At 40.1% G+C, this 27,697-nt stretch overlaps 1 protein-coding gene across 3 annotated transcripts in view; it reads right to left on the reverse strand.

Moving 5' to 3' along the window:
- Nucleotides 1-27,697, reverse strand: part of DNAJC13 (DnaJ heat shock protein family (Hsp40) member C13) — a 97,166-nt gene that overhangs the window by 48,179 nt on the left and 21,290 nt on the right. For 2 of the 3 annotated variants that reach the window (XM_074988277.1, XM_074988278.1), the window contains exons 9-28: nt 27,598-27,689; nt 24,324-24,490; nt 24,135-24,214; nt 23,887-24,056; nt 21,425-21,524; nt 20,931-21,038; nt 19,847-20,002; nt 19,152-19,208; nt 17,106-17,227; nt 15,607-15,682; nt 13,905-14,000; nt 13,582-13,725; nt 11,329-11,343; nt 10,672-10,754; nt 7,690-7,843; nt 3,960-4,063; nt 3,714-3,873; nt 2,628-2,690; nt 2,141-2,242; nt 1,615-1,719 (exon numbers count right to left, since the gene is read on the reverse strand). In XM_074988277.1, the coding sequence (XP_074844378.1) occupies nt 1,615-1,719; nt 2,141-2,242; nt 2,628-2,690; nt 3,714-3,873; nt 3,960-4,063; nt 7,690-7,843; nt 10,672-10,754; nt 11,329-11,343; nt 13,582-13,725; nt 13,905-14,000; nt 15,607-15,682; nt 17,106-17,227; nt 19,152-19,208; nt 19,847-20,002; nt 20,931-21,038; nt 21,425-21,524; nt 23,887-24,056; nt 24,135-24,214; nt 24,324-24,490; nt 27,598-27,689 (2,154 nt within the window). The remainder of the gene's footprint in view (nt 1-1,614; nt 1,720-2,140; nt 2,243-2,627; nt 2,691-3,713; nt 3,874-3,959; nt 4,064-7,689; nt 7,844-10,671; nt 10,755-11,328; nt 11,344-13,581; nt 13,726-13,904; nt 14,001-15,606; nt 15,683-17,105; nt 17,228-19,151; nt 19,209-19,846; nt 20,003-20,930; nt 21,039-21,424; nt 21,525-23,886; nt 24,057-24,134; nt 24,215-24,323; nt 24,491-27,597; nt 27,690-27,697) is intronic. The other variant, XM_074988279.1, reaches the window with a different exon arrangement.

Below are 27,697 nucleotides of genomic sequence, written 5' to 3' on the forward strand. Positions count from 1 at the left end.
TCCATTAAGCGTATCAATGCTATCATTTGAGAATTTTAAACTTTCCTGGGGATCACAACAAAATTAAAAGCTTATGAATCTAAACTATATTAAATGTGTGCTACAGCCTTATTTTTCAGAACTTAAGAGTACTACCAGAACACTAAATACATAGTGTGTGTGGACTAAAGTTACAATAATGCATTGTAATAGTAATTTGCTATTCCAGTGCACATCTTTATATTTTAATACTGTTTTCACGTTAAAGGTTTTTTTTTTTCTTTTAAATGGATGGAGCTTCCACTGGCTCAGAAAGCAGTAAACTAGAAAACCAACTCATTCCACTATATGGCAGGTACAAGCAATAGCTTGTAAAACTCCATATGCTTTTGGAATGCCAGTTAGTCAGACACAGTGACAGTATCACTCCCCTTTATCATCTGTGATGTCATGAACTCTCAAACTTGGATGAGGATTCTTTAGTTGAACCCGATAGCTCATAAAAATGTGCAAGTAGACACTCCCTCATATTTAGAGCTTCTGTAGACACACATCCAGGCCTCTTGAAAGAGAGGCACTGGTTCCTAAGCAATGCACATTGGAAAACAATCCCAATAGACATACAAAATGATGGGGGTCTAAATTAGCTGTCACCGCTCAAGAAAAATCTTGAGGTCACTATGAATGTTTTCCTGAAAGCCTGTTTCAATGTGCAGCAGCACTCAAACCCCTAACAATGTTGGGGCCATTAGGAAAGTGGGAGATACCATATCACTACATTTACATACATGGTATGCCCTTGCCCTATTTCAAACACAGACACACACAGCAACAAAATTGATCAAGGGTACAGAGGTGGGTGGTAAGTACCTGTAAAGGAGATATTAACAAGATGGATTGAAAAGTATCAGAGGGGTAGCTATGTTAATATCCACAAAAATGATGAGAAGCCCTGTGGCACCTTACAGACTAACAGATTTTTTGGAGCATAAGGTTTCCTGAGCAAAGACCCACTTTGTTGCTTCAAAAATGTGTCTTTGCCCATGAAAGCTTATGCTCCAAAACAAAAACAAACACACACACACCCTCCCCACTTCAGTTAGTCTATAAAGGTGCTACAGGGACTGTTTTTAAGGTGGACTGATCATCTTGGAAGATACTACTAGGCATGAGTATCAAAATCATGAATGATGTGGAGAAAGTACAAAAGGAACTATTATTTACCCCTTCATATAAACACAAGAACAAGATGTCACCCAATGACATTTTGCAGCAACAGGTTTAACACAAGTACAAGGAAATACTACTATGCCCAATAGCCAGTCAGACTACGGAATTCATTGCCATGGAATGTTGTGAAGGTCAAGAAAGAAAAATAATCAGCTATTTCATGAAGGACAGGTCTATTGATGGCTACTTGCCAAGATGGTCACAGAAACAACCCAGGCTCTGACCCTGACTAAGCCTCTGACAGAGGCTGAGACTGGGTGATGGTACAGATCAGTTACTCAGTTCTTTTCTTCATTTCCACACTGGCTTCCTGCTGGAAGACAAGCTATCGGATCAACGGACATAATCGGGTCAGACTAATGTTTAATTCTAGTATAAATGAGCCAAAAAAAAGGAGACTGATACCTCTTGAAAGCTGTAAGGACCACTCCGCTCTTTATCTGCATTGCCAAAGTACCACTCTCTCTCACTTTCTCTCTTCATATCAGGAGCTGCTTCAATCACATTGCTCTAAAGAGAGAAATTCACATATAATGATACAACTAATTTAATCTAAGATCCAGTCTTGATCCCATACGACTTTAGCAATTTGGAAGCTAGCTAGTAATGGAGGGGAGTTTACAAGGTTGTGTAGGCGAGGCAATAACCTTAAAAGGATTTAAAAAGTTGACCATGCTGTAGACTGTAAATTAGACTGTAAAATTGCATGTGCAGGGAAACAAGGACCAAGTTACGGTTGGTACAGAAGCCTCAGCCAGTTTCCTTATGTTTAAGAGTTTAAAAGTCAAAAAGATACCAATTTTAAGATCTCAAATTTCATAAAATCCTAGTTCAAGCAAGCACACAAATAAAACACAGTGACCTATTTTTAAAATCCCCTTCAAAAAAAAAAAAAAAGGCCATAGTGCAAAGAAACCAGAAGACCTCATACTTGCAATGGTACTGTAGCCCTGCTTGTGTGGAGATGTGCCAGGGTAAGCAGATCCACAAGGATTCTAATGCCATTTGAATCCATAAGGTCCTTAACATTTTTCTGTAATAAAGAAAAAGCTTCACATGAAAATGCCCTGTAAGAGCCACCTCTTTATATTATTGCAATGGGATTCAAAAGGTGATATTTCAAGTCTTCCTCCTCACTCTCAGCCATATTCTTTGTAAGTCCAGCATAGAACATTTGTACTTATCCCCTCATTACCCATTCAAATTCTTCTAATACATCTATTGCATCTGTGCCAGACAGGGAGTTGTAACCATAACATTTGCATCTAATAAGAGATCTTTTCCATTAAGTCAAAATCAAGATTAGACATTTCATTTACAGTTTTGACATGAATTCATTAGTTTCAAACTGCAGAACATCTTAGAGAAGTTTATTCACGGTTTATGAATTCTCTTACTAGAAGAATAAAATCTCCTACCTTATTTAAAATAAGCTTGTTAAGGAATAGTACCAATCTGTCCCGCTCTAGTCTGTCAGTGCACTTTTGGGGAAAAAGAGAAAAAAATAAACCAAAGTCAAACATGTCCAAAAATAATGCAAATTAATCAAGCCTCAAAAAATTCACATTGCATTAAGCAACAAGTAAAAGCCATTTCTCAAAATTCTCGTGATAATCTAAGCAAATCTTGACAGCTTTGCAGATGAAGTAACTTATAGCAATAAGATTTCAGAAGAAAAATGTACAGACACTTGGTAAATTACAGCTAAATAAACAGCACAGAACACAGAGCTGCACTGGTACCTGTACACAAAAGTTGGAACCACAGGAAACTTTGCCACACCCATGATAGTGATCTGGCTAACTAAAATCATGCCCAATTATGGATGAGGCTGGATGAGCGTTCCAGATTATAAAAGGTACAGGCTGAACTTCTAAACAGCCCATTAAATCAATGTGCTAAACAATATTGACCTCTCCGGGTCCAGCAAATTCTCCTCAGCCAGCACCAGGCAGATACCAAGACTGCTGGATGAGAGAGAGTGTTTCAACCTGTACTGGTAAATGCATTACTCATTTCTTTAGTGTTGTCTACACTACAGGGGTCCATCAAAAAAAGCCAGGAGGGAGTGTCCAGATTCCCAAAGCATATGTCAATCAAGAGACCACAGCACATTTGTCAGCCTTAGCCTGCATCCCCACCAGGAAGGATGTTGTTTCAGGAGGCCCTCCAACAGACAAGGCTGCCAGGACACCAAATAGTCCTGTCTGCTGTGCTTCTGGTTGGGCATTTTGTTGTGTGGCTGGACAAGCCACACACACACCCCCCCCCCCCCCAGATAAATCCAAGCAGTCTGATGGTGGCGTATCAATTAAGACTCAATTAGAGGAGAGAAACTGACTAAAAAGTGACTCAATTCAGCAGTAAGCTTACAAATGAAACTTCAAACTAAGGCTTCAATACTAATAATGAAACTAGACAGCAGCATTATCAATGACTAAGCTACTTCTAGTCATAACATTAACATTTTTATCTAAAAAAAGCCAAACAAAAAAAGATCTCACCCTTTCCAACATCCCAACAATATATTTAGTGTCACCAAATGGTCCTATTGCCTCATGACATCGTCCGTAAACAATGGCCAGTGCTTGTAGACATAAACATTTCATGTTCACTTTAGGGGTAAGCAAGAACCGGTGATAAAGTTCATTGAAAAATTCATACCTGCAAAAGCAGAAGCAAGTTCACTGAGGAGGAAACAAGCATTAAACCTCAAAAAATTAAGATAAATAAGCTTGACTGAAGCTTACGATTTTTTGATTGCTCCACTTTCTTCAGTTTCATCTTCTTCCAATAATAATCTGAGGTAATAATCCCCTATTTTTATTTCCTCTGAAAGGCACTCATACTTAACCTACAATTGAATGACAAATATGCAAACTGTTATTTCAGATTATGCAATTAAGAATTTAAGCAAGCTGTCACATGCAAATTATTTGCTTTCACAGTTTAACATGATCAGGTAAGGTTTTTCCTTCTTTTCAAGGAGCTCTCCCTCTCCGGCAATAAAGGTTTAATAAGCAATTTTTGATGAAATACAAGTTATATTAATTGCTATTCTAAATGACAGTTCAGTTTTAAATTTTACACGTGGGGCTGAAAAATTACTTTGTTGCATATGGATGAAGACTAGAAACTGACTTTTCAAAGAATTGATATCCAGCTTGTTCCTAGACAGTTACAACACAAAGTAACTGGAAATCCATAGGGAACTTTAATATGTATTTTAAAACAAAGTATTTAAAATGGAAGTATTATACTACACACCTTTAAACAGTCTAATACAGGGATCTCTCCAATAATGCCTAAGTATAGCATTTGTAACAGCTAATATTAACAAGTCACACAGACACCGAAGCCTAGAGGCTACAGTTCAAAACAGCAGGAGTACAAGTAGTAGGTAGTCACTTGTGTCTGACAATGTCTTGAGCTTGCATAGCTCAATCGTGGACGCGCATGTGGCTGAGGAGTCCAAGTTTTGAAACGGCATAAGCATTCACACTGAGGGCAAGGGAATTGTCCTGCTCTGTTGGTGCGGCGGCGGCGGCGGCGGCAGCGGCTGCTGCTGCTGCTGCTCTCTTCTTCTCACAAGCATCAATGAGGCGTACGTGTCACTGATCTTCAAACTTGTCATAGGAAAGCATGCCAACCTGTTTAGTCTTTTGCATGCTGCTCTAGCTGATCTGGTTTTAAAACTAGCATGATCAATGTTGGCCTTCTTGCAATCTTTATATCTCTTGCGAGGCCTACCTTGACACCTTTTGGTCTGGGAGAGTTCACCATAGAGGAGTTGCTTAGGGATTCTTGACTCCTCCATTCATATGACGTGCCCTGTCCAGCAAAGCTGGGCTTTCAGAATCATGGCTTTGATGCTTGTGGTTTGTGCTCTGTCCAGGACTTCCAGGTTCGTAACTGTCCTGCCATCGAATTTGCAGTATGACCTCAGGCTGTGCGCGTGGAAGCGCTCCAGCAGTTTTGTGTTTTCTAGCCATTTTGGTTGGGACAAGCAGTTTTTGGGACACCTTTTCTAGTCCCCTCCCTCATTTCAAGGGTGAGCAGTGCTGTTCCTAAAAAGGCCTGCTCAGTCACCTGGGAGGCTGCTGAACTCCTCTGTTGTCCCAGGGTCAGAGTCAAGTGACCAAAGTCCACAGGCTACATACGTGCAGGTTTGGAGCAACTCCTCCCAGTGCTCACCTCCATCTGTCACTTTGCCCCTCTGCCATTACCATAGGACTTTGAGATAGACAGAAGTGATGAGAATGTGTGAACAACTTGTGTGGGAGAACATTTAAAGTGGAAAAACCATTGCACAGGGGCAGTTCCACTCTCCACCTCAGAAGCCTGGTTTCAGTGGTACGAAAAGTTGTCACTGCTGGGACATCCTAGGCCGCAGTGGATGGCCATGCCGTCTTGGGTGCCTTGTCATGCCCTTTGCTCTCCACAGAGCATTCCAGAACTACCTTCCTGGTTGTTGGATCTTGCTGTTCATCTCATCCACCCAGTCTGCTGGGGCTGACTTTGCATGCTAGGATAGGAATTCCCTATCTCACTGCAGGTTTCAGACTTGCCAGCTACCCTCATCTGGTTTAGCCCCACCAACTGAAGCAGTTTATCAGAGTGTGGCTGCTGCATGCTACAGCTTCTTGGAGCCACAGGTGAGAGCTGGGTGCCAGGTGGGGACCAAAAGGTGCATGAACTGCCCTCAGAGACATGACAAGTCCCCATACCAGAGGTGCTACCCCTCCATGGACACCCCACACCCCCTAGGAGTACAAGTAAAATGCATGTAATTACATGCAGTGGGGTTCTAAGATTACGTTAAATTCTCCCTCATACACCCTTAGTTGAAAGCCACTATTATAGGAACACTTGCACGTAAAGATACCTGCAAGCACACACAAAAAAAAAAAGAGTAGAATTACACACCAACATCTATTTGTTGCATGTTACACTGAGTTCACTGACAGAACACCAACATTCCCTCAAACCAGTCTGACGTGAACCATTTTTCCTCTGTTTAGTCATACTGTAACTTGCAGATTTCCTCATGACCTACAAGGTGGTGATACATTTGGGAAAGGGATGTCTCAGAATATAGGCCTTCTAGAGGCATATGTTATAAGTGCTGTAAGATTTTTAGGTGTAACAAAAATCAGTCTGAACTGTAGAGAGAGTTTATGGTGTAATCAACCAGCCTCAATCTCTGTGTAGTACATTTATTGGAGACTCAGATAAAAGCTCCATTTAGTTACTTTTAGTGGACCCTCCCTATGAATGACATTGTAGATTGACCTCTTCAAACAGCACTCGAGTTCTGCTTCCTCTTTTTGTTTTCTATCCAAACTATTTTGTTGTGGAGACCATGGCAAAAATGGAAATGCCTAATCTGCTATGTGCCAGGTTTATTGTTGAATGATTAAACACCACACTTCAGTCTGAAATAGGTCTAGACACGTCAATTACTCTGTTCCCACCTAGACGGCTATTACCCTTGGCTTAATACCTTAAAATGAGTAGTATTTTTCTAAGACAGTTATAGTTGTTTTAGTACACATAATTAACTTTAGCCCTGGTATGCCAAAGGTTATTGTTTTGTTTTTTTTTAAAAAAAAACACACACCACAAACACCACCACCACACATATTGAAAGGCTAATTCTTCCCAGAAGCAATGAGATTTGATATCCAGATCAGTTCAGGACTTTACAACAGCTGCCTATTTAGTAAGCTTATCTTTGCACTTAGTTTCTTGTACATTCCCATGACCAATCAGGACATGTTGACGCAGCTCTATAAAAAGAAACATGAATACTGACTGGACCTCACATTTCAATGACACACCATGAGAACATTGTCAGGATTAATGTTTTAATAGACCGAAAAAGTTGTTCCATTAGGAATTCATACACAAGTGCTTTCTTCCATTACGTCAAACACCCTCTTCACTAAGTTTGAGACTGACCCAGATTCCCAATTTTGATAGTCATTACAATGGCTTCTCAAACATCAGTTAAATCTTCAAATCCATGTATTGAAGAACTGCATACAGTTCATTTATGTGTATATTTTGCCTTGTCCGAAGCTCTGTCATCTTTACTATAAAGAATGGCCATTTGTACAATTTGTGGTTTTAGTGAATATTTAGAATACCTCTTGATCAGAGATTTGTCTTGACTGTACAAGGACATTTTGCTTGGGTGAATGAGGTAATTCATAATGTACTCTACCAGGGGTGCAGACAGGTCCACATACACACTTAACTGGGGCAGGGGGGAGGGAGAAACAAGATGCCCACTTGCTCCCTCACAGGTTTGAGTTTATATACTCCGCTTAATCATTTACTGACAATGGCTGTACACCTCACTTAATGTTACAGGAAAAAGCTGATGCATGAGGACACTAGGACTACAAATATTAGTGACTAAAAAAAAAAAAAAAAATGGGTCACTTAAGTAAAACATCAGAAAAAAAAAAAGTTTACCTCAAACTCTTGATGGTTCCATGATATGACATTAGCACTGCCAAGTTCTCTGTCAATGTTGAATGACCTCATTTCAGATTCAAGGGTATCTCTCAGCTCTTCTCGCGTTTTGAAGTTCCAAATCAAATTTGACCTAGCATGATCTTGAAGAAATCTAGAAGAAAACATGGCTAGTAAAAAACAATTTTCAACTGCTTTAATGTTGATAGAGTTTAAAATGCATACAACCTTCTATGCACATCAGAAAGTACAGAAATTCAAATGAATTAGTACAGAAGGGAATATGCTTTGCCATCTTATTTGTATAAAATCAAGTCTCACTTGGGATTAAATGATTTTGACATTACAGTACTAACTTGCTCAATATGCCTACTTTGTTATTAGCCCTGGGGTTAGTCGATACAAGAAAAACGTGCAGCTGGAACCATGCCAGCTGATTCTGGTTTGTGGAGCTCTTTCACTGCTAGGTGGACTTCCAGGCTTGGGAGGGAGCCTGAGTTCTGGAACCCTTCCACCCTGCAGAGACAAGCTTTGCCCCCCTGCTGTGTAAACACTGTTTGTGTCTTAGGAGCATCAGACAAGACATCCACTCTACATCAATATAAAGATAAGCCACTTAAAAATACCCTACTTTTCAAAAGCATTCATCACTAGTGCAGCAGTGTGTAATCTTCCTACTGGAAGTTGGTTGCACAAGTTACAGCATGAATGGTAAAAATGCTAAAAAAAATTGTGACTCACATTTCACAGGGCTACACGTGAATGTACAATTGCTTCTAAAGCTATGGTACACAAGTCAGTCTCCAAGTGTAACTACTGTTAAAACTATCTTCAAGAACAAAAAAAAAAAATAAAAAAAGTCCTGTGGCACCTTATAGACTAACATTTTGGAGCATAAGCTGTCATGGACAAGAGACCCAACATGAACTATACCATCAGGGGCTCCTCTACGTGCACATCTACTAATATAATATATGCCATCATGTGCCAGCAATGCCCCACTGCAATTTACATTGGTCAAACTAGACAGTGTCTACATAAAAGTGCTGGACATAAATCAGACATCAGGAATGGTAATGTACATAAACCTGTGGGAGAACACTTCAGTCTCCCTGGATATTCACTAATGGATTTAAAAGTAGCAGTCCTAACACAAAAATTAAAAAGAGCCCCCACAAATGGAGAGAAATCTGAGCTGCAATTTGCAAATTTGACTCCATCAATCAAGGATTAAACAGAGTGCGAGTGGCTGGCCCCCTTACATAAGCAGCTTCTCTGCCCCGAGTGTTAACATCTCCACATTCGCTGACAATGGGCCACATCCCGCCCCTCCACCCCCCAATCTGATCTGACTTGTTTTTCCCCCTTCTTTTGATACATACTACTGATAATGGCCCTTTTCCACCCTGACAATAGACCTTGTCAGCTTTGGCCCTCCTTTCTACTGGGACCCCACTCTTTAAATACCCCTCAAACCCTCCCTCACTCATGCATCTGATGAAGTGGGTCTTTGCCCACAAAAGCTTATGCTTCAAAATCTGTTAGTCTATAAAGATGCCACAGGACTTGCAACTGTTAAAAACTGTTCACCGTAAACTGCAGTTTACCTGTGAATTTTACAATCATAAGAAAAAGTGAAGGATGGACTAAATGCACATCCAGATAAGTTAGTGAACGGTCCACAAAGAAGGACCAGACTTCACATGGCAGTCATTTGGAATAATCTCCAATTATAAAGCTGTATCCACAACTCGGGACTGGTTTTAGTATTACTTACCTTCCTGATTCAAGGCTTAGGGAGCCTAGAAACCACTTTTCACTTCTAATATTTAGACATATACTTCATTTTGGAGGCTATTTGTACTTTTAAACCAAATCAAGCTAAAATCTACTGAACTTTAGGTTCAATTTTTTTTAAACAAACAGTACTGGATGTAAAAAAAAGTCAGCTTTCATTATTCCTATTTCATAGGAAGTACTCCCAGCCAGCTTCTGGGCCATAGCGTGTAACATTTCCCATGCAAACCAAGACCCTAACCTACAAGACTTTTAGATACATCTACGTCTATCCAGACATGCAGTCTTATTTACTTCAGTGAGACTGCCCATGCACGTGTTGTAACTGGAATCCGAGGATACTGGATTGCCTTCCACTTGTAAGTGCCACCTTCTCCTTGCCAACCTTGCAGGCTCGTTTTGTACCTCAGTACTCTGGATCCAGACGGGATCCTTCCGAGTTCAGCTGTCATATCCTAGACCTCCCTTTTACTGTTGAAAGCATTTTACTGGCTGTAGCCACCACTACAAATGATAGAAGTAACAGCAGCACATCCCTGCTTGTACATATCTTGAATTTCTAAAGTTACACAAACATATATATTTGCATCTTTTATATATGCGTGTACAATGTTTTTAGTACTTCAGGGTGTGACTTTGAAAATAAAGAATCTCAAGCCACTTCAACATGCAGAAAACCTCCCAAAAGGCTGAAGACACTCAGCATAAATAAGGTTAGAAGAGTCTTGCTAAGAAGGCATTTGAAGCAGAAGATAGAAATGAAAGAAGGGGCATGTAATATACCGGTCATTTAACAGCCACCTATTGAATCACACAGGAATGTTAAGTTGGCCTCTATGGGAAAGATTTTACTATACAATTTTGTAAAGTTTATTTTTTTAGACCCTTTAAGTACGCAAGGTCAAAATCAAGAGTAGAGGTTAAGACTCACCATATTCATTCCACAAGCGGGCCCAAACATTTCCCTACTGCATTTGATGGATTTTTTTTTGCTGTATATGTTGTATTTGCTCAAGTTCCTGTCAGATATTTCAGGTTGTGATATTTATTCTACCCTTACAACTGCAGCTTTTAGCTAGAGCTTCTGTATTTCTTAAGTGAAAAGCCATTAATTTTTAATTCATCTGTTTTGGTTCAACACATGGCTATTTTAAAAAGTATAGCACATTTATTTTACAGATTTACCTGTAATAGAAGAGATCCCAGTTTGCTTCTATCTTTATTCTTTGCCTTCGTTTTCTTAGTATTACTGGCTTTTGATTAACGTTCTACAAACAGAAAAAAGATAAGTTGAGAGCTAGACAAGATATGTATACAGTGTTATAAAAGTGTGTTTCTAGTATTTTAAGGTGAAAATTAAGCTTTGTTTTCGCTGGCTGTTCCTAATGATGAAGTGGTCTTAACTATTTCTCAGGCAGTGACTACAAAACTGAATTCTTTGCTAGTGATTGTCACTGTATTAATACTAAGTTACCAAGAAAGGTCATCAAATCATGCCAGAGAAACTCAGTCATTTTTACCATTCATCTGCTGAGCAATCCTGCATTTACATGCATAAACCATGCAGAAAGAAATCTTGCACCAAGCCAAAAAAGAGCAAACAGAAAGCAGAAATCAGACCCATCTTGCAGGAGACAATACTCAACAGTAAGATTGGGAACCAAGAAACTTGAGTACAAAAGGCTACTCTAATTCAGAAGTAGCTCAAGGTGGAAAAATGTCAGACCCAACTTGGAAACAAAGATTGTTTGATCGACCATTTACAGTGCACTGCTAGACAAGACACCACATGCTAGACAGTTTAATGAAACATAAGCCACAATAGGCAGCACACTGACTCACCATATTGTTTCTGTCCTGATTGTGATTGCAAAGAAGAAAGAAAAAGGAATATTTAAAAAAATACAAAAACAAAACATTACATGGTAACAGCTAAACATTACCACAAATACTCAACGTAAATGTGACAGATCAAAATCTTTTATTTATTTGAATATCGAAAGTTAGACATCTCAGAATTGTGTTTTGCAGAGCCATTCTGTTACCTATTTACGTTAACGATTTACCCTTACCAAGTAAATAAGACACCAAGGAAATGAAGTCAGTGTTCGTACTTGAATAGTTTATAAAATGCAGATCCTCAAGGTAGATTTTACTGAGAAATTAAGCTAAAATAAAATCACAGATGTATACATGGATGCTTATTTTGGATTGAGTTCATACTCATGGAAAAATATTTTTGGCCTACTTCTGTCTAAAATTTGTTCAAACCAGAGAACGAACATGCTTCAGGATCCATACAACTTATTAATTTGTATCATTTGCATTTTGCTTTAAGACTATTTAGATCAGAAATCAGGAGGAAACAAGTGTGCACAATTGGATGTGGTATGCTGCGTTTCCCTTTCCTTTCCATCTTTTCTTTGTGTGGGCAAGCAAACAAAGTGACAGACTTACAAATGAAGAATTTGAAACTTCAGAGATCAGGCAATTTAAGTTTCACGTACAGAATAACCAAATAGTATGCTAAGCTCAATAGTGAGAAACAAAAAGCGCTACCAGGAAATGCCTAAGGAAAAAGTTGGCATTACAGCAAGAAAGCAAGCTGTTAGTCATACCAATTAAGCCTTAATTACAAAAAAGAATAACTCCACAGCAGTAAACAGAGACAGCAAAATCTGCAGATAAGCAACTGTTCAAGATAGTTAAGTCCCCAGCATCCTTAAGAACTACAAAAGGATCTCAGAAAACTGGACAACACCACAGCTGATGAAATTTAATGCAGCTAGATGCAAACCAGTGTACACGGGAAATCACAATCCCAGCTATCCATGCATAAAGGATGGGTCCATCACGGGGAAATAGCTAGGAGGGGCAGGGAGGATGACCTTAGTCTTTTGTCAGAAGCTGGGACTGTACAATGGGATGGAGCACTTGATTACCTGTGCTGTTCATTCCTTCTGGGGAACTTGGCACTGACCACTGTCAAAATACAGGATGGATGGACCTTTTGCCTGACTCAGGCTCTGTCAGCAGAAGATATGCAAACTGTGCAATGTCTCCTGCCAGCTGTTCCGTCGGGAGAGGCTTTCCTGACATTTGGTCCCATGTAGATGGGGCCAAATTATGGAAAACCCCCCTCTGCCAACATCCCTTCTTCATGGAATGAGGATGACAGGGATGTTGGCTAAAGGCTCCTGGAGCAGCAGACTTCTGTCAGGAGACCTCCAGGCTCTCGACAAAAGCCTGCAATCTAGACATAGCCCCAACAGGGCCAGTCTTATGTTGACAAATGAGGTATAGGAGGAGGAGGTATGACCGTGAATAAAATAAATGCAAAGGAAAGTGAGGAGGGATTCTCACTCCATACTCTAGTTTCTTTAACAAAGCTAAAATACAGTGGCATCTTGGCTATCGAAAGAATATAGCTGAACAGAGCAATTCTAATTAAAGTACTGAAGAGAAGGCAGAGTGTGAAGAACCATATGATCTTAAAGTAAAAAGTTGCTATCATCATTAAACCAATTTTAATACCAAAATTTGGAATCTGCCCATTTAAGGCAATGTTCTATTTCTCCAAACAAAGTACAGTGATTCCCAACAAATAAGCCAAAATTACTATATACCTCAAATACACACTGGAAATCTTGGAATATTTTCTTACCAGATTATTTAATAGTCTATTTCTGCAGCAGCCTATTAAGGGGGGCTGCTGCTTTAAGCTTCCACAAGATGCTCATTGCCAGAAGGGTACAAAAGAACACCATTGCCATCTAGTTTCTTAGGTAGTTTGAAGCAAAAAAGTAGTTATGCCCTTAAAAACGTGTGCATGATAAAGTAGTTTGCTGCAAGATAGTAATATGCCCCTCTCCTACCACAAGTGTCTCAAAAAACAATTACTCAAATGAAGAGCTAACTGTCTTTTTTAAATAGCAGATTTACAGTTAGAGCCAAAAAACACACAAACAAACCATGGTTAAAACTGACCAGTTATGCTGTCTTAGTCATGGGAAAAGCCCAGTCTTTATCCAACATGGTAACTGGTGGCTTAAGAAAAGAATAAAAATGATACAAGAGCTCATCTATTGTTTTTACCTCTTTTTGAGCAATGCCCATCCTGTCTCTCCAGTGCATCAAAACCAGATCCACTTTCTCTTTGGCAAATTTTTCTACTTCTTTAGCAGCTTTACCAGCCAGTCTCTGCCACTCTGGCACTTTATTAAATTTGCCATACTGGTCCTGTGGAACAAGAGCTTATCAGTTACTTGTGATTAAGTCTGTCATTAGATGTATTATGGGAAAAATGAGCATCACCGTTATGCAACAGTGTCCCCCAGTTTAGATAGCAAGTTACACAGCCAAACAGAGAATTAGTCAAAGATCATCATTCTTTAAGATAAATGCAATTGTGTACTTACTGTTGCAATTTTTAAGTTATCCCTAACATGCATCCGGTCAGCATCCTTCTCAGGAACAGGATCAGCACTGTCCAGGTATGCCAGCAAACCTGGTGGCTAAAGTCACAAAAGTAATAATTTATAGTCCAAAATAGATCTCCAAATTCAAGAGAAAGATACAGCTACACTATACACAGACTACTTAGTGGAATACATCATATAGAAAATCCTAAATTGAAAGAACAGAAATATTGCTACACACTTGTCAAATATTTCGAAGTCAGGAAACGTGAGCATTAAGGCTGCATAGCAGCACTCCCCAACCCTGACCCCCCTCCATAGCCCTACCTTCATCCTGGGCTCTGAGTGATTGCACTCAAGAGCAGAGAAGGCTCCCTGCCCCACTTACTGAAGAAGCTGAAAGTTATGTAGCAAAATGAGACAGTGGACTGCAGTAAGAGACTGGATGGTCTTATTAATGCAGATAAAACCTAACCTCAAGCACTGGATTCTACCTGTGCCAGACTTCCAATGAGATTCTTCCAGATGCTTGTAACTGCCAATATGCTGTCTTCTTGAAAACTGGTACCTGACATCCCTGACAAGGGCAATTCTTCTACCAGTTTGAGTCCCCTCCTTGAAAGATGGGCAAAGCTAAAACCTATCACTGATAGTTGCATGTATTTAACATGGGAACAGCTGTGCATTTCTTTGCCTTTAACTGTTTCAACCAGAACAGTTGAGGTTTGACAAAATTATCTGCAACTGACACTCAAATAATGGAAAGGGTAAGGCACCTTAAATATTCTATTAAATTCTTAGATCCTACAGTGATAGGAGTTAAGTATCTCCCAGAAGTGCTTTAAGCGATGAACTCCATAGCTACAGGCATAGCTACAAGCTCAATCCATAAACCAAGATTCTGAAGTTTCCTTTGGACTGAGATACTAACCAGATGAACAATGATAGCATCACAACATTCCCTCCCTTTTAATATAAAAGCAAGAAAGTTAACTATTTGGCAATGCTTTTTTTTTTTTTTTTTTTTTTTAAAATAAAAAAAGATGACTTGCTCAGTCTCTGGTTCCCCTGATACAGCTCTTCCCCTGTATTGGCTTCACTCCACTGTTCTAGATTACTTTTTCCAGCTTGCTGCAGTGCCTTTGTTCTTTCCACCCGTTCCTTATCTGTGTTGGTTCTTCAGTCTGAATCCCATTTTAAAAGAATACTTTTAATCTCTAGAGCATCTTTTATCCGTCTCCCATGCTCTTTAATGAGGGCAGCTATAATGACTAGGTTGGTCTGTTCTGATTTTTCCCTTACCTCAACAGAAAGCCAGCAGCTCCTGTTAAGTCCATTTAGAAATTCAAAGTTACTTCTTCCCCACGTGACTGTTTCCCACTCTTATCCCTTAGAAAAAAGTCTATTTGTACACCAATACAATACTTTTAAACGGCATATTCCGTGAAGTTATCCCATCTTTGTGCCCTCTGCCCTGCTCTCCACTGCACAAAACTTAAGTTAACATTGAACAGAAAGGTGCCCATGTATAAATGGTCCTCAGCTACTCAGGCATATTTAGTCTCAACTTTTTAACTAAAAGGAAACCAAAATTTTGGAAAAACAACCTGGGGGGGTGGGGGGAGGGGGTTGTGGGGAGCAGGGGAAAAAAAGGAGTTTTAGAAATAGTGTTTAAAGAACAGGCTATCAATCACTCACTTACCAAAATACGTTTCAACAAGCTCATCGCAGTTGCATTTTCAGCTGTCCAGAGGCCCACTAAATGTCTACTGAGCTGCCTGAAACATTAAGACATGGAGAAATATTTACTGGTATCTTGGTTAGAATAGTTTTTTAAATCATTGTGAATTCAGTTCCGCCTCAGGAGGAGCATATATTGCAAGTGTATCCAAATCACATGCCCTTTTGTCACAAGCATGAAGAGAAAAAAGGTGCACTCATTCCTCGCTCTATGAGCACAATTGGTTCCCAACTTTGTGCTCACAGGCGAAAGCTCGTAAGATGGATGCTAAATTCTCATTAAAATGCACTAAAGTCTGACTGGTTCCTGGAGCTTGCCAAAAAAGAGTGGCAGCAGGTGGCACTTTTGAAAGTTAAGTGAACCTTGGGTTTGGAAAAGGCTGGGGGCAGTTTGGGACTATGAGTGGGAGGGAGGCATAAAACCTGGTGGCCAGTTGGGTCCATTGGGTGGTTGGGGGTTCATGCTGCTGAAGGTTGGTGTGTGGTCTTGCAGGAGGGGTGGGGGGGGTCAGGCTGCAGTGGGTTAAGTCTACGGGGCTGGTGCGGAGGGGAAGCGGGGTCACGCTGGAGCCACAGGGAGGCTATTAGCCTCATACTACCAGGGGGGCAGGAAGTTCACTTGTGGAGTGAGCTAAGGTAAGTAAATGTGTCCCTCGTTTAAGCAAGTACTCGGTAGTAAGGTACCTGTTTAAACGATGGATAAGTGTACATTAAAGTGAAGGCAGTACCTTTTTGTAAAGTGCTTCACTCAAAAAAAGCTTCCCCACACATGCTGCTAGCATATTCCAAAAAAAAAAAAAAAAAAAAAAAAAAAAAGTGTACATTAATTAAAACTAGGCATCTTTTTTAAAAAAAGAAAAGAAAAAGAGAAACACACACACCAGTCAAGTCTACAGGGAGCAGTTAGAGAGCAGCACATTGGAAAAACTTTACAGATGGCATCTCTGGTTAATTTTGCCAGTGGCATGTAGACTAGCCCAAAAATCTATAATCTCAGACAATAATAGAAGTGCAACAGAAACATCATGTAGCTGAACAAATAGGTCCAAAAAAAGCCAGGAGTACTCAAAGTATAAGCCTTCCTCCACAAATCCTGTAAGAAAGTTTATATATCCAATTACATATTGAATGTTTACATGGTTAAACTAGGAAATTTATGCTATCGCTTTAGGCCACAATACTTTAAAATTGGACCAGAAGAACCCAAGAGACAAAACTTTATGAAATTGTACTTTTTGTACTGGCATGTTTACTATAGGCAAAGCAGTTAAAATGCAGAGGAAGTGTCTAACTCTACATCCAGTCATAACAGGGTAGCTCACATGTATCATTCAAATATGCAAATTAAGCTTAAAATGAAGATTCTTCTAAAGCAATGAGGCATCTCATTTTTCAGCTTTCCTGCATATGAATAAGGCAAATACTTCACTATCCTATTAAAGTCAAATAAACTTGACTTACCTATTTGTAAGCATCCTTTGATCTGCACTTATTGTAAACATAGCAGTACGCAAATGGTGAGGTAAGGCACCTTCACTTAGGGCAAGATCTTGCATTTTGGTAGCAATCTCTTTATCTCCTTCCTTTGAAACAGTACAGGGTAATTACTATGGAGGAAAATCTTAATTGATCTGTTCTCGCTTTACTTTTTAAACATTCAGCACAAACTATTTTGACTATTGGATTAATTTAAGTACAAGCATTTAGAGTAATCATTTCTATTCAGGGCATTTCCTACACAGCTTTAAAAAAAGCAAATTCTCAGCAGCAGCAGGGAATCAGAGGTGCTTAACATTGCTGTGTATCACAGCTCATGGTAACTGCACCTGCCACTCCCCACAGCGGTCCAAAGGGCAACCACTCTGCCTTCTTCCAGCTCAGGCTTATAGCTCCCCAGCAGTTGCTTTTCTTGGGTGAAGACAAATGTTCCCTCTAATCTTTTCCATCCCCGTGCAGAATAATTTTTTAAATCAGCAAAAACCAAAAAGCTAGCTATGGCTGCTCTGCTGAGCAGCCGAATGGCATCTGAATCACTCCTGAGTCACCACAAAAGTGCACAGATTACAGGAAATACCAATGGGGTCCTGCACCTCATTTGCCTCTGACTGACTACTTTCAGGCTGCACAGTTCCCTGCCATCACTGAATTATTTCCAGCAGAGAGTGACAGACTGACTGCAAATATTTATAAATTACCACACATCTATTTTATTCCTGAGGTAAAAGCACCAGACATGACATTGAAAATAAAAAACCTACTCGCATGCTAAATTAGTTTACCTGAGATTACCTCAATAGTGATGAAGTCTGCTCCAGCCAGAGCCCAAACACCCAATTCAAGGTGTTTCCTAGTGCATTGAAGCATCAGTTAAGAACAAGCACCTGATCTTATTCATCTCAGTAGACCATTTTTTTCCTCCAGTCCTTCTAAGGGCTTAAGACCTTGGTAGACCCAGGTCACAGCCATTTGCTGATCAGGAAGAGGGCCCTGAGCCAGTTTAAATTTACAAGTATCAGAGAGGTAGCCAAGTTAATTTGTATCTTCAAAAACAAGATGTCCTGTGGCACCTTTTAGGCTAACGGATATTTTGGAGCATAAGCTTTCGTGGACAAAGACCCACTTCGTCAGATGCATCTGACGAAGTGGGTCTTTGCCTACGAAAGCTTATGCTCCAAAATATCCAATAGCCTAAAAAGGTGCCACAGGACATCTTGTTGTTTTTGATATTCACAATTATTCAAAAATCCTTTCCCTGTCTAGAAACCCACAGGAATTCTGTATGAATACCTCTCCATGGGAGCAGCTTCAAAGGGCTGACACTGGAGCAAGTATTACCAATAACTTTACAATACAAATGGATCTGAGGCATTAGCCTAATTCAGTAAGGTTTAACTCAGTTGAAATCAAGTTCAGTCACATTATGCACGTGCAAGCCCCTGAATAGATGCCTTTTCCTATGGTGTGAGGCTACTTATCTTTGAAAAGCTAGAACCAGTTTACTCCAACAAGCTGCAGTTTCCAATTTCCCATTCAGGGGGATGAGCCTACACTAGCAAGTTCTTTCAAAAGATCCAGCCGAGCATCCACACACAAAAGCATACTTTTTAACTTCAATCTAAAGAATGAAATCACTCTTCCTTAACCATTTCAAGAAGAGCACTCCCTTTTGAAAGCTTCTTTCAAAAGAAAGATGCATGTTGACATGCTGCAGCCCCTGCCTGCCCCCAGAAAAAAAAAAAGCAGTCCTCATGGGGTCTGATTTTTTGATCCCTGACCTGTTCTGTCGAAGGGGTGGGGGGTGGGGGGCTACTTTGTGTGTGGATTCACTCTTTCAAAAGAACTTCTTTTGAAAGATATTCTGGAAGGGTTTCTTTCAAGAGATCTCTGTAGTGTAGACAGACTGGAAGAAAGAGCCATATTCAGCACTTCCCAGCATGTTGTTATCTCAAAGTAACTTATGCAGGGGGAAGGGGCGGGGGGGGGGGAACCACACACACAAAAACTTACCTCTATTATTGCCTTCATAACCAAACCAGCTCCTTTTACAATTGCCATTGAAGGGTGCTGCGAAGAGTTAGTTACAATTTAGCAACAGCACAAACTTGCATTTTTATAGTGAAATAATTCAAGGAATAGGAAACTGAGCCACATCTAAGATGCAGTTCTGCATCCAACTCTAGTCAAAAATTGCCAAATTTGTATAGTTTTGGAGGTGCACAAACCCAGGAACCTGAAATAGAGTTTAGGCCTGTTCATATTACAGTGATGCCAACACTAGTGGCAGTTTTCTGGTTACTCTTGAGACTGGAATGATCACATGGACAGAATTCTCCTCTGGCCTAGTCCAAATTTGCCATGCACTTGAACAGCCCCATATACATCCACACAAATTTTAAATCCTGCTGGACTAAACCCTGATCTTCTAGTGGCCAAATTAAGCCAGTCTCCAAAGCTGCACCAACCTTCTACCAGCACTCTCAGGCCACACAAGCCCTTTGCTGGTAGAAATTACTTGTACCAGTACAAAAAGAGTACTCCAGCAACTGTCCCACAATGGACACTGTCCTCAGACTTTGAGGTCTGCAACTCAGGGAGTCAGTGACTAGAATGTCCTTTCCAAATCCCTATGGTGTTTGGAAATGCCTCTTTTCCTGCTAGCACATAGGAATGACTTGAGATAGCGAAGAGCAAAAATTTCTCACCTGAAAAAGCTTAAAGAGGGTTCTCCCATTAGATGCTACCATCTCTAACAACATATCAAACTGCTGCCCTTCAGTTGTCTCACTATATGGAGCACAGAGGGCAAATGTAAGGAAGTCCAGAAGTGAACTAATAACAAGGGCACCTGTCCCATGATCCTGAAATTTAAATAAAGTGTGTAAGAATTTCAAAACCAGTTGCTGTGTTTAAAAATATCTGTGCAGAAGATTTTTCATTGTCCTGAAGCAACAGTTCAGTCACTGCCACCACAAGCTAATCCACGTTCTGCACATTCCTAACAGCAATACTTCAAATACAGAAGTATAAAAACTGTTCCCATTAGCCACACTATAAAACCAAATAAATATTTGCAGAGCATCCCACAAAGTATTCACTGTATTATGCTTCACAGAAATAATGGGTCCTCTTCCTTTTTAAAAAAACAAAAAAACAAAAAAAACAAAAAAAAACCACAAAAAAGTGTGCTACAGAGCAGAGAAACTACCATTTTTAAGTAGCCGTTTTAGAGTACTCGCAGGAATTGGTTTTGTTGGAAAAAAGATCAGTTTAAATAGGAATGCTTTTCTGTCCCTATTGGGCTGAACAAAATTTCAAAAAGAATGAGAGCCCCCTTAGGGCATTTCAGATAAAGGGGGTTTGAACAGCAAAGTGCCACACTAACTCCTATTGTGGATGTTGCAGGCACAAACAATTTCCCTTTGGTAACTGAAGACCTTTAAATTCACACCTGAAAACCCCACACAGGAGGGTATACAGCATATCACAGCGTTTTGGTGCACCATGATATTCATATTCCCTTAGCCTAAACTGCAGGGTAGCGTAGACTTGCTCTCAAGTTCTGTGAAGTGTGCAGTTTCACTCATCTCCCCCAATGCAAACTGGCTGAACACAGTCTCAGTATCAACTACAAATATATTTTTGCATTTGAGCAGAGTGCAAGCTTCTCTTAGGGCAAGATATGCACAAAGGACTTACTTTAAAGGAATTGGTATATACATGACCTATCAAAGCCTCATGTTTTATATTTCTGTACTTTCATAAATTAAGCCTTAATCTGTGACTTACCACATGAGAATTAAATTTGTCCAGTAAGTTTTCCAGAAACTTCTTTGAAGAAAGAAGGGAAGCTTTGTTCAGCTGCTCTTGCCTCAAGTCGTAATCATCATGCATAGGCTATGCAATAAAGAAAGCATTCACAAATGCAGTTATGTTTCAGCCTTCAAGCTGAACTTAAAGATCTGCACAAGTCTTTTGAAATAGATGACTGAAGCTACACAGCTCCTCAAAATTGAATCTTAAAACACTGAACTCAAAAATAATGAAAGCTAGCTTATGAAACTGAACCCTGTTTCTACTTCTACATAACCAGGACCACGACAGTCTACTCATGTGACAAGACATCCCAAGTTGCAGTAACATGTACACTGCAAGGTACGCTTGCATTTGTACTTTCTACATAGCCCCCATTCCCCGCATCTTCAGTGTACTGCAATTCACACATCTAATCTCTTACAGAATAGGAAATCTATTCTGTAACATAACTGAGGTAAAAAACTTACACACATGAGAGCACAGAGCATGTCAATAGAAGCATGGGTTACTCCATCATTATTTCTTTTAAGAGCTTTTACCACCTTCACTCCTAGACGTTCCCGAAATCTGTCACAAGAAAAAAAGGTAAAGTAGCTATTGCAAGTGAACTACCAAAAAAGTTTTAATTTATTTATTTTTTTAGAAGAGCCTTCAGTATCAAGAGCCATGGAGCAGCTAACAGATGGGGAAAATACAGAAGCTAGGGTTTGTCTGGGTGACCCATTAACCTGTGGCAGGTAAGTGGTGTCGCTCAGGTATGCCTCACCTTGCTGCATACTAAAAGTGAGTCTTCGCTACTATGCTAATTGGGCACAGCTACATCAAGTCTAGTGAAGACACTGACATCTAGATGCATCAGCAGGTCAGCACCCACACCTGCATTAGCTTGGTGCAGATACTGCTTTTGTCAATGTAACTTATGTTGCCCAGGGTGGTTGGCTTTTCATACCCCAGAGCGATGTATCCTGCACTGACTTAAGTTGCAGTGTAGTCAAGATGACTGCATAGACCAACAAGGGGCAACTTAGGCCAATGAGTGGGCTGCATGCGTGGCCTTCCTTCACGATGGTTGTAACCAAGACTGTCTCCTGGGATAGACTAGTTTTACTAACGGCACTTGTATACCTAGAATTTACAGGGTGTGCCAACTGAACAGTATCAGCACTTTGACTTGAGTCAGAGGGAGCAAATGGCTCTTACAATTAGTGCTGTGAAGGGAGGTATGTATTGATTGCACACATGCCCTTCCTTCGTGTGTGTCACTTCAGTCATACAGGTAGGAAAACTACATGGATGGAAACCAGCAAAATCTGGCAACACAGTACAAAAACAATGGTAAACAATATCTTGTGGCCCACTGTGGCTTTGTGCGGCTTGCAGGTTGCCCACCACTGGCATAAGCCATTCTGCTGCACTTTGATCTACTCTCATGTCAAAGAGCAGAATGAAGTGCAAAGCCTTTTGTGCTTGACAACAGGATCCATGTTGACTGTTGGAGCATGTCTACACGTCAGAGAAACCATGACTGACCCATGCCAGCTGACTCTGGCTTATGCTCCATGGCTATTTCACTGCTGCGTAGACTTCCAGACTCAGGCTGGAAACTCAACTCTGGGACCCTCCCAGAGTTCTAGAGCCCAGGCCTAGCCAGAACTCAAATAGCTATGCTTGAGCCGAAGTCAGCTAGCACCAGCCAACCATAAAAGTGACAAGCTGCTGTGCAGACACACCCTTATGACCATCTGGACAGTGTGGGGGTTGACCAGGCACGGAGCAAGCTTGGTTGTAACAGCTCAGAGACAAGCCTTTAAAAGAAAATGAAGCTATGTATGTAAAGGTTCTTCATTACAATAAAGTATATTATGTCCAAAAGAAAGTTCAAAAGCTTAAAGTCAGATTTTTAAGCCTGACAAAATGTTAGTATATCATTTCCTTAACTAAAACCTTTTAAAAAAAAAAAAAAAAAAGTACCACTTCATGTGACCAGTGCATAACTTAGAACAGACTAGATGACCCAAAACTGGAACTCATTCGTTAAAGAAATTTACATACAGAAACTAAGATTTATCTGTTCTATTCATAAAATTTCTTCAGTAGCCTATGAAAGAGTCACACAGATCCTTTTTAAACACACAATGAAGGCTAAACTCATTTTCACAAAGTAAAATTATGTGTGAATGAGACATGCACAATTTCCTGAGAAACATCTGTCAAAAAGGGTTCCGGATGGCATCTGAAACCTTTAAATTAATTACAAGTATGTTAGTCTGCAGAACACATTATAATGAGCAACACCTCAAAACCTACTCCGTTACTTTTTGCTCCTCTAATACATTCAATCTAGATGTAACTGACTTTACACTTCAGTGCAATGAGCACCAAGTTTTCATCTCTTATGGAATGTTAAGGAATTTGAAATTGCAGTTTGTCACCAGAAAGATTAAACTGGGGGAGCCAATTATTTTCTTGGGTAAGGCATAGTCAAGGTTTAGAGTGCAAAGAACACAGAGCAAAAGATTATCTAGGTCTGTTCTAGAGCATCACCTAGAGGTTCAGCTGTGGCCCACGTGCCATCTATTTATTACCTCAGCTTAAGCCCTTGTATTTGTTCTTTTGAGAGGAAAAAAAATCTGTTTTGAGTGTCCTACCATGCAACAAAACTGAACAGCAGAATATCTGGCAGAGCCAAAGATTCAAGTTTAGTGTTGAGAATCCTTAATTCAGAAACTGTCAGACAGACCGTTTACATTAGCAGCCGATTCAGTACCAAACAATATAACCTTACATATACAAGCTGCTACTGTTTTTCTGAACCCTCAAGCCCTTATGTACAACCCCAACTTTAACTCAGACTCCAAAGCTTCAAGGCACAGTTTAAAATATGTGTTTAAAGGCCTAACAGCTAAGAAAAAAAAAGCACACCACTTACTTTGGAAGCTGAGTAAAGGCAAGGAAGCCAGCTTTTGAAGCAACTAGTCTTCTCACAGCTTGGAACTGGCTTTCAAGTTCTGCATTAGATGCCACCATGTCCCCCTCTTGAGACAGTAATGCTGTTATGGCATTATTAATCAATTTCTCCTTGTTTTCAGAGAACAGACCCTGGATAAGGAGCAAGACCCATTAATACTTTTAAAAGTTAAGAAACAACTGGAGGATGGGCAGAGAATTAATCCTTACATCTTGTGTTACTGCATGCAGAACTCCACTGTAGGAGATGTTAGCATTGAACCTGAACACAGCATCTGCAAAGTTACCATCTGTAAAGAAAACAAAATGTAGTTGAGTTATATTTAAAACAGCTTAGAGATCTTCTGTTATTTAAAAACTAGCATGTACTTTGAACTACAGTAAAAATGGTGAACTTACTGGGAGGAGCAGCTAAAAACTTGAGATGAAGGCTCTCTACTTCCTCATCTACAGGCATGCTCAGCAATCCCCAGCGCTGGCCTTTTTGTGTTGGGGTCATTTTCACACACACATCTCTATTGCCAGAAGCTCTCACTCCATCCAGCAGGCTAGCTAACAGGGAATCTCTAGGGAGAGTGGGGAAAAATGTTTTGACACTTACCTTGTGAATTTAGACAAAGGGAAAATTATGATTGTTGTAAAAAAGTTGCACACTAATGTGTGTGCTCAAGATCTCTACTGGAATTCTCATAGATCCATGTATACCACTCTTTAAATTATGTAATGCTAGCTTATCCAACCAACAGCATGACCCAGTTACAGGAAAAACTAGAGTGGAACTCTTCCACTAACAATTGGAGTGTTTAGTGATAGCGGATAGTGTAGCAGGATATAGTAATAGTATTTCGGCAAGATGACATTTTGAGCTTTTTTTTTTTTTTTTTTCTCTTCTCCTTTGCATGGATTTGCTTTCTTTTTGGCATACAACCACCTTGTTCTACCACCAGAAGTTCCCAACCTGCGGGCCATTCACAGCCCACTAGAGCATTTCATGAAGTGCACGGCCTGCTTTTCTGTATAAAATATTAATGGCTAACTTATATTTTGTCACCATGTTTACATTATTTTAGTTTACATATGTGTATAAACAGGTCGCATCTGGTACAGTACTGTCTACCCAGCTACATAAAAAGAGCTGACCTGAAAATATAAAAAAAAAAAAAGTGTGGGGCTTTAAAAAAAGAAAAGATTCTTACTAAAATAGGTCACAAGTGCCAACAAATAGCTTCTAAAGGGGAACCTGTACAGCAGGAAGGGAAAGAAAGGCCACAACTTAACCAGTAGCTGGTATCCAAGTGCTGATAAACAGCTAGATCTAATCAAAACAAAAAGCAATCAAGCAGCACTTTAAAGACTAGCAAAATAGTTTATTAGGTGAGCTTTCGGGGGACAGACCCACTTCTTCAGACCATAGCCAGACCAGAACAGACTCAATATTTAAGGCACAGAGAACCAAACACAGTAAGCAAGGAGGACAAATCAGAAAAAAAAAGATAATCAAGGTGAGCAAATCAGAGAGAGTGGAGGAGTTTGGCGGCGGGGGGGGGGGGGGGGGGGGGGGCGGGAAGATCAAGAGTTAGGTTAGGTATGCAGACAAGCCCCTATTAGTGACTCAGAAAGTTCACATCACGATTTAAACCATGTGTTAATGTTCCGAATTTGAATATAAATGTCAGTTCGTCCACTTCCCTTTCTACAAAGGAGCGATAATTTCTTTTCAGTAACACACATACCCTGAGGTCATTGACAGAATGCCCCATGCCATTAAAATGTTGACTAACTGGTTTGTGGATGTGGAGTGTTTTGACGTCTGTTTTGTGCCCGTTGACCCTTTGTCTAAGGGAGTTAGAAGTCTGTCCAATATACAAGGCATCTGGGCATTGTTGCCATTCCACAGAGACTTTAACAATCTACACCCCATCAACTTATGCCTCGATTACAACATGCAAGAAATACATTTCCTGGACACTACAGTACTAATCAAGGATGGCCTAATCAGTACCACACTGTACTGAAAACCTACTGATCGCTATACTTATCTACACCCTTCTAGTTTCCATCATGCACACATGACTAGATCCATTTACAGTCAAGCTCTTAGGGATAATCGCATTTGCTCTGATCCAACTGACAGAGACCAAAAACTACACCAAATATTCATAAACCTGAATTACCCACCAGGAGAAGTAAAAAAAACAAAATCAACAGGGCCAGACGCATACCCAGAAACCAGCTACTCCAAGATCGGCCCAAAAAGCCAAGAACAGACCACCACTGGTCATCACTTACAGCCCACAACTCAGACCACTGCAACGAATTATTAAAGACCTACAACCTACTCTTAAATCAGGATGCTACACTCCAGAAGGCCCTGGGTGACATGCCTGTTCTCTCCTACAGACAACCTCCCAACCTCATGAGGATCCTTACTAACAGCCACAGTCTCTGCCCCAGGAACACCAGTCCTGGAACCTTTCCCTGCAACAAAGCCCGCTGCCAGCTTTGTCCACATATCTTCTCTGGAAATACCATCACTGGACCTAACCAGGTTACTCACAGAATCACGGGCACTCTCTCATGTTCCTCTACTAACATCATATATGCCATCATGTACCAACAGTGCCCAGATGCTTTGTATATTGGACAGACTTCTAACTCCCTTAGACAAAGGGTCAACGGGCACAAAACAGACATCAAAACACTCCAGATCCACAAACCAGTTAGTCAACATTTTAATGGCATGGGGCATTCTGTCAATGACCTCAAGGTATGTGTGTTACTGAAGAGAAATTATCGCTCCTTTGTAGAAAGGGAAGTGGACGAACTGACATTTATATTCAAATTCGGAACATTAACACATGGTTTAAATCGTGATGGGAACTTTGAGTCACTATAGGGGCTCGTCTGCATACCTAACTCAATTTAATTCTTGATCTCCCCCCCTACCCCTCCACTCTCTGATTTGCTCACCTTGATTATCTTTTTCTGATTTGTCCTCCTTGCTTACTGTTTTTGGTTCTCTGTGTCTTAAATAGCGAGTCTGTTCTGGTCTGAAGAAGTGGGTCTGTCCCACAAAAGCTCACCTAATAAACTATTTTGCTAGTCTTGAAGTGCTACTTGACTGCTTTTTGTTTTGATAGTGTATAGACTAGCACAGCTTACTCTCAGCTAGATCTAATGTATTCCTTCAGGTCAACACACATTACTCAAGAAGTTTCACTGTTGTCTCTTCCCTTTAATTCACCTACTTCCCAGTATGCCAGTTTAAATTGGCATGTCTAATTAAAAAAAAAAAAAACAACAACACTTAATTATCTTGAAACCAAGTGAATGAAATGTACATTTCAACTGTTCACCTGTCAGCAGTGAAACAGCTAGCTGTAGGAGAAACACTTTTCCTTTTAATTTTTCAGCATCACATGTACTGAATGCAAAGAGATATTTGAACTCCTTATGGTTGCATAAGTGACGAGTAGATGGCATGAGGAAATATCACATGGTATCCATTTGAGGTGGAACAGGCAACTTTAGAGGCAAGTCACTGTACATTTAAGGCAGGCTGAAGCAAGTGAGAATCGGCCCATGAAAGTGTTTAATTTCACACGTAAGTGTCTGTAATTCAACTGGATTTACCCTGTAAGTAATGTGTAAATAAAACAAACTTTTAAAGTACCTCTCGGTTGAAGAATATTTCCGGATTTGTCCCTTGATAAATTCAATGGTAAAAAGTTGTGGATTTTCACAATCACATACCAGTGCAAATACCTTAAAAG

The sequence above is a fragment of the Carettochelys insculpta genome, chromosome 2 (genome assembly GCF_033958435.1).
Source record: "Carettochelys insculpta isolate YL-2023 chromosome 2, ASM3395843v1, whole genome shotgun sequence".
Taxonomy (NCBI): Eukaryota; Metazoa; Chordata; order Testudines; family Carettochelyidae; genus Carettochelys; species Carettochelys insculpta.